General features: G+C 39.0%; 1 protein-coding gene across 1 annotated transcript; it reads right to left on the bottom strand.

Moving 5' to 3' along the window:
• Positions 1–2,580: 2,580 nt before the first annotated feature.
• Positions 2,581–3,519, bottom strand: LOC116887300 (olfactory receptor 2B11-like). Its single transcript, XM_032888882.1, has one exon. The coding sequence runs from the start codon at positions 3,517–3,519 to the stop codon at positions 2,581–2,583; it is 939 nt and encodes a 312-aa protein (XP_032744773.1).
• Between the last annotated feature and the right edge of the window lie 3,314 nt (positions 3,520–6,833).

Genomic DNA, 6,833 nt, shown 5'->3' with positions numbered 1-6,833 from the left:
AAAAGAAAAACACATCAAATCATACTACAAAAGCCTGTATTCAACAAAACTGGAAAAATCTGGAGGAAATGGAAAATTTTATAGGCAGATAGCAGCTACCAAAGTTAAATTAGGATAAGATCAACCATCTAAACAGTCCCATGACTCCTAAGGAAATAGAAGCAGTCATTAAAAGTCTGAAACCAAAAAATGCTCAGGACCAGATGTATTTAGTGCAGAATTCTATCAGACCTTCATAGAAGCCCTAATACCAATACTGTCAAACTATTCCATAAAATAGATACAGAAGGGACACTACCCAATTCCTTCTATTAAGCCACAATTACATTTATTCCTAAACCACACAAAGACCCAAAAAGGAAAGAGAACTTCAGACCAATTTCCCTAATGAATACCGACTCAAAAATAAATAAATAAAATTCTCACAAACCGAATCCAAGAGCACATCAAAACGATCATCCATCATGATCAAATAGGCTTCTTCCCAGGAATGCAGGGATAGTTCAATATACAGAAATCCATCAAAGTAATCCACTATGTAAACAAACTCAAAGAAAAAAATCCACATGATCATCTCATTAGATGCTGAGAAAGCACTTGACAAAATTCAGCACCCTTTCATGTTAAAAGTCTTGGAAAGATCAGGAATTCAAGGCCCATACCTAAACATAGTAAAAGCCATACACAGCAAAGCAGTAGCCAACATAAAACTAAATGGAGAGAAAGTTGAAGCAATCTCATTAAAATCAGGGACTAGACAAGGTTGCCCACTCTCTCCCTACTTATTCAATATAGTATTTGAAGTCCTAGCCAGAGCAATTGGAGAACAAAAGGAGATCAAAAGGGATTCAGATTGGAAAGGAAGAAGTCAAAATATCACTATTTGCAGATGATATGATAGTGTACTTAAGCGACCCCAAAAGTTCCACTAGAGAACTACTAAACATGAAAGACACCTTCAGCAAAGTGGCTGAGTATTATATTAACTCAAACCAATCAGTAGCCTTCCTCTACTCAAAGGATAAACAGGCTGGGAGAGAAATTAGGGAAACGACACCCTTCACCCAAGTAACATAAAATACCTGGGTGTGACTCTAACCAAGCAAAGGAAAGATCTCTATGACAAGAACTTCAGGGGGTTGGGATTTAGCTCAGTGGTAGAGTGCTTGCCTAGGAAGCCAAGGCCCTGGGTTCGGTCCCCAGCTCCGGAAAAAAAGAACAAAAAAAAAAAAAAGAAAAAGAAAAAAGAAAAAGAAAAAAAAAAAAGAACTTCAAGTCTCTGAAGAAAGAAATTGAGGAAGATCTCAGAAGAAGGAAAGATCTCCCATGCTCATGGATTGGCAGGATTTGTATAGTATAAATGGACATTTTGCCAAAAGCAACCTACAGATTCAGTGAAATCCCCATCAAAATTCCTACTCAATTCTTCAGAGAGTTAGAAAGAGTAATTTACAAATTCATCTGGAATAACAAAAACCCAGGATAGCTTAAACGATCCTCAACAATGAACAAACTTCTGGGGAATCACCATCCCTGACCTCAAGCTGTATTACAGACCAATAGTGATAAAAACTGTATGGTATTTATACGAAGGTGGACAGGTAAGTCAATGGAATAAAATTGAAGACCCAGAAATGCACACACACACACACACACACACACACACACACACACACACACACACACACCTGTGGTCACTTGATATTTGGCAAAAGAACTAAAACTATCCAGTACAAAAATGCTAGTATTTTCAACAAATGGTGCTGGTTCAACTAGAGGTCAGCATGAAGGAGCTGAAGGTGCTTGCAACCCCATAAGAACAACACACCAAACAACAAGAGCTCCCAGGGACTAAACCACCACCCAAAAATTATATATATGGAAAGACCCAAGGCTCCAGCTGCATATGCAGCAGAGGATGGCCTTCTTGGGCACCAAATGGGAGGAGAAGCCATTGGGCCTGCCAAGGCTGGACCCCCAAGTGTTGGGGATTGTCAGGTTGGGGAGGCCAGAAGAGGTGGTTGGTTGGAGGGGAACACTCTCATAGAAGAAGTGGGAAGAGGATGGGAAAGGGGTTTACGGATGGGAAATCGGGAAAGGGATAACATTTGAAATGTAAATAAAAAATATCTGATAGAAAAAAATTGCCACATTAATTTACAAGAATAGTTTATTAAAAGCAGTTCCTGCTTGGCAGTGTATAGCCAGCCTCCCCACAAGATTTGGAAAAACTTAAAGATTTATTTCAAATGTGACAAATTAAAAAGCCATTGATGAATGTTTATTATCTGGTTTTCATGACAATTGGCTTGGAACAATGTAATTGCATTATAAACTCAGTGTTTTAGAACTTTAAATAAAGTAAGCATTTCGGAATGTACAAATTCGAAGCACTTTAATATTTTTTCTACGCAGAATATCCATAATTATTAATACCATCCAAGATTAACCACTGCCTAACATTATTACAAGAAACACAAGTTTATAAGAACATTTAAAAAGAGATGAATTTTGAACAGGAGATGAATTGTAGGAAAAGCCTCTACTTTGTTGACTATTTTGTATAATGTCTACAAGCATTCACTTTGACATAAAAATATTCCTGAATAGATTACCTAATGCCCCCTTTACATCCTTATTCCTCAGAGTATAGATGAAGGGGTTCAGTGTAGGAGTTACTACTCCATAGAAGAGAGCCATGAACTTGGGTTGGTCTTTTGTAATAGAGGAGGGAGGCTGAAGATACATGCTAATGGCTGGACCATAGAACAAGAGAACTACAATGAGGTGAGAGGAACATGTCCCAAAGGCCTTTTTCCTTCCCTCTGAAGATTTGATTTTAAAGACAGCATGCCCAATACTAGCATAGGAGGCAAGAATTAAACACAGAGGAACAGCTAAAAGAAAAATGCATACCACAGACAGAGCAAGCTCATTCATTTCTTTTTCACCACAAGCAGTTTTTATGAGAACTGGAATCTCACACACCAAGTGATCCAGTTTATTGTGGCCACACAGTGGTAATTGCAGAGTCACAGTGGCCTCTGAGACAGCATAAGAAATTCCAGTCAACCACACAATGGACACGAACAGGAGGCATTTACGCTGATTCATTATGAGGGTATAGTGTAGAGGTTTGCAGATGGCTACATATCGGTCAAAGGACATAAGAGCTAGGAGGACACACTCTGTACCCCCCATTGTGTGGTAGAAATAAAGCTGAATTGCACACCTCATGTAGCTGATGGTCTTTGTGGAGCCCCCAAGGTTAATTAGCATCTGAGGCACAATGCTTGTGGTGTAGCACATGTCCAGAAAGGAGAGGTTGGTGAGAAAGAAATACATGGGGCTGTGGAGAGAGGGGTCAATTGTGGACACCAGGATGATGGCAATATTTCCAATCACGGCTGTGGGGTATGTTACCAGAAGAATAATAAAGAGAGGAAGTTCCAGCCAAGGACGGTCTGCAAAACCAAGTAGAATAAACTCTTCTGGGTGACTTGTATTGATCGGTGTCATTCTCTGCAATCTGATTCACCTATAGTAAAGAGTTATTGCAAAAGTCAGTTATAGGTGTAGCAAAGCCTCATTGTTCATTGGTTATAACTGTAGAAACCAGGGTTGCCTTCCACATTTGAGATGTCATGGGTGAAATTACAGTTTACAAAGCACATGAAAATCAAGAAGCAAGAGCAAAGCGTGGTTAGTTCAGTCCTTCTAAGAAGGGTGAACAAATTACTCACAGCAAGAAATACTAAGACAAAATGTAGAGCTGAGACTGAAAAAAAGGCCATCCAGAGACTGCCCCATATGGGGATCTGTCCCATATACAGTCTCCAAACTCAGATACTCCTGAGGATGCCAAGAAGTGCATGCTGTCATGAGCTGATATTGTTGTCTCCTGAGAGGCTCTGCCAGAGCCTGATAAATACAGAGGTGGATGCTCGCTGCCAACCATTGGGCTGAGAACAGGGTCCCCAGTGGAAGCATTGGAGGAAGGAATGAAGGAGCAGAAGGGTTTTGGAACCCAATAAGAAGAACAGCAATATCAACCAAGCAGACACCACTGAGCTCCCAGGGACTAAACTACCAACCCAAGAGTACACATGGAGTGACCCATGGCTTCAGCTGCACATGTAGCAGAGGATGGCCTTGTTGGCCTTCGATGGGAGGCCTTTGGTCCTGTGAAGGCTCAATGTCCCAGAGTAGGGAAGTGCCAGGGTGGAGAGTCTGAAGGAAGCCATTGGGTGGGTGGAGGAGAATCCTCATAGATCAGGGGGAGGGAGCATAGGATAGGGGGGTTCCAGAGGGGAAACCAGGAAAGGGAATAACATCTGAAATGTAAATAAAGAAAATATCCAATAAAAGTAAAACAAATATTATGGATGAAAGTTAGGAGACATCTGAGTCCATATAGAGCTTTGTGCCAAAGCAAGAGAACCTTGGTTTTATCTTCAGTAATTAGGGAAAAATGTTGGCAATGAAAACACATTACTATAATCTCAGCTCAAGGTAAGAGAAAACTTGTTCTTTCCTGCAGCCTAGTGACCACTTAGTGTAGCTGAATTGATGAGCTCCAGGTTTACTTGTAAGCACAGTCTCCAAACATAAAGAAGAAATAAAATATAGAAAAATTTGACATAGTCAATGGATTTTATATGCACAACACCTATACAGAACAGAATCATGGATGCACAACTGTTCATATGCAAATATATTCCTACATGCACACAAAATATTGTAGCAACTGGGGATTTGACTTCTATTTCTGATACAAAATTTGAGAGGTCGTTTTGAATTATCTGACCATACATGTGACATAAAGGTGAGGAGCTAATTTTAAGAGCAGTGATAAAGGCATTGCTGAAACATCATAGAAATATTTCCAGGAATCAGTCAGAGAAGTCAGAAAAAAGAGCTCTGAGATCTTAGTATGGAAAACTGGCTGGTCCATTTCTATCTTCTGGGCTAAATTGTCAAAACTTCTGCATGTGAAATGAATACATTTGAGATATATACAAACCTCCTTTATGTGCTTGAGATTGAGCAAGTTGTTTTAACACTATTCACATTTTTTATTCATATTTGTACAGTTGTCAAAATTCCCCATTTATAAGCCAAATGAGTTAAGCCACTGTTGCAGTGTTGTTCATTTGTGTCATGTATGTGCTTTATTGTATAACTATTTAGGGGAAGTTTTGACATTAGATAATTTGTGATAAATTATTATTAACTTATTCATCTTCTAGATGTATTTATTTACCAACTGAGTTCAATGCTCTCTTTTATTATAAAAATCTGCCAGCAGTCTGGACCACATTGATTTTTATGTTATTCACATTGACATTGTAAATATATTTTAACTCCCAAGAGTCTTTTGTCAGGAGATATCTTAATTCAGACAGAGTGACATTCAAATCCCAGTAATTTTGTATTTCCTGGATGTGTGCCAGCACTTCCTAGGTACAGTAAATGCTGATACAATAAAATCAAGGAACAGAGTAAAACAATGCTTTGAAAGGTATAGCTGTTTATGTACACATTTTATTTATGAGAGTTTCTTATAAACTCATCTCTGACATAAAATGAATATTCAAATGTTATGTTATGATAACATTCCACTGATAAATCTGAGTTACTTCTCTAGGCACTTAGCAACTCCATAGGAGATCATTTCCTTATAGTTAAAAGCAGTTCTCAATCTTTCTTCATTGAAACCTCAACGCCACCTTGGGGGTGCCAAAGAAGCCACTCAGACCAAGATATGAATCATGTTCTATGACTATACATTAGGTAAGATGCATAAATTAAAAAAAAACAGAAAACAAATAATCCTGTGTGTTAGAAAAGTAATAATTCCCACAACTTAATATTGATGCAATTTTAAAAAATCATCTACTGCTCTGGGTGTTTTTCTTCCATTTATGCCTGTGTACCACATGTGTGTCTGGTGAACACAGAGGCCAAAAAATGCCAAAGGATACTTGTAATAAAAACTAATGATGATTGTGAGCCTCCACGTGAATACTGGGGATAAAAGCCAGTTCCGGTAGAAGAGCAATCAATGTTATTAACCGCTGAGGCATCTATCCAATCCCTCAAACAACTTCTTAACGAGTTTTTTATTTTGTGATGAGCACTGCAACAAGCCTTTCCCACACTTAAAATCCTTTAGCATTTGTTCCCACATAAGAGAACCTTATTTCTCTATTTAAAGATATATAACCTCCTCTTCCTCCACTCCTCCCAATTACACACACACACACACACACACACACACACACACACACACACACACACACTTCCTCTTCCCACCACCATCCTCTGCTCCTATTTCCTTTCAGAAAGGAGTAAGCCTCCGAGTGATATCAATGAGCTCTGAGAACAAGATGGAGTAAGACTAGACACAAACCTTACTTACATCAAGGCTGGATGAGGCCACTCAGTAGGAGAAAAAGAGTCCCACAGGCATGAAAATTGACAGAGGCGCCTCACTCCTATTAATCAGAGACCAAAAAAGTGGATGGAGGTAGAAAAAAATCAACCCAAGTAAGGCAACTGGAACCAAAGAGACAAACTTGATATGTACTCAGTTATAAGTGGGTATTAACTATTAAGTAAAGAATAATAACACAGTACACAGATCCAGAGAAGTTAGGTATAGAGGACTGGTCTACAGGGGATGCATGAGTCTCCCTGGGAAGGGGAAATAGAATAGGTTTTGTGGGTCGTCTGGAATAGCAGAAAGGAGAGAGGCTTTTAATTTTCTTATTCAACAATGTGACACAATTTCAACTCAGTGTTTAAAATCACTGATCAAAGGCAGGCTATTG

The sequence above is a fragment of the Rattus rattus genome, chromosome 18, assembly GCF_011064425.1.
Source record: "Rattus rattus isolate New Zealand chromosome 18, Rrattus_CSIRO_v1, whole genome shotgun sequence".
Lineage (NCBI taxonomy): Eukaryota > Metazoa > Chordata > Mammalia > Rodentia > Muridae > Rattus > Rattus rattus.
The sequence above is the reverse complement of the archived record's forward strand: the minus strand, read 5'-3'. Positions and strand labels throughout refer to the sequence as shown.

What these genes read in the sequence shown, in the direction of transcription:
- LOC116887300 (XM_032888882.1), bottom strand. Translation starts at nt 3,519, where the DNA reads ATGACACCGATCAATACAAGTCACCCAGAAGAGTTTATTCTACTTGGT.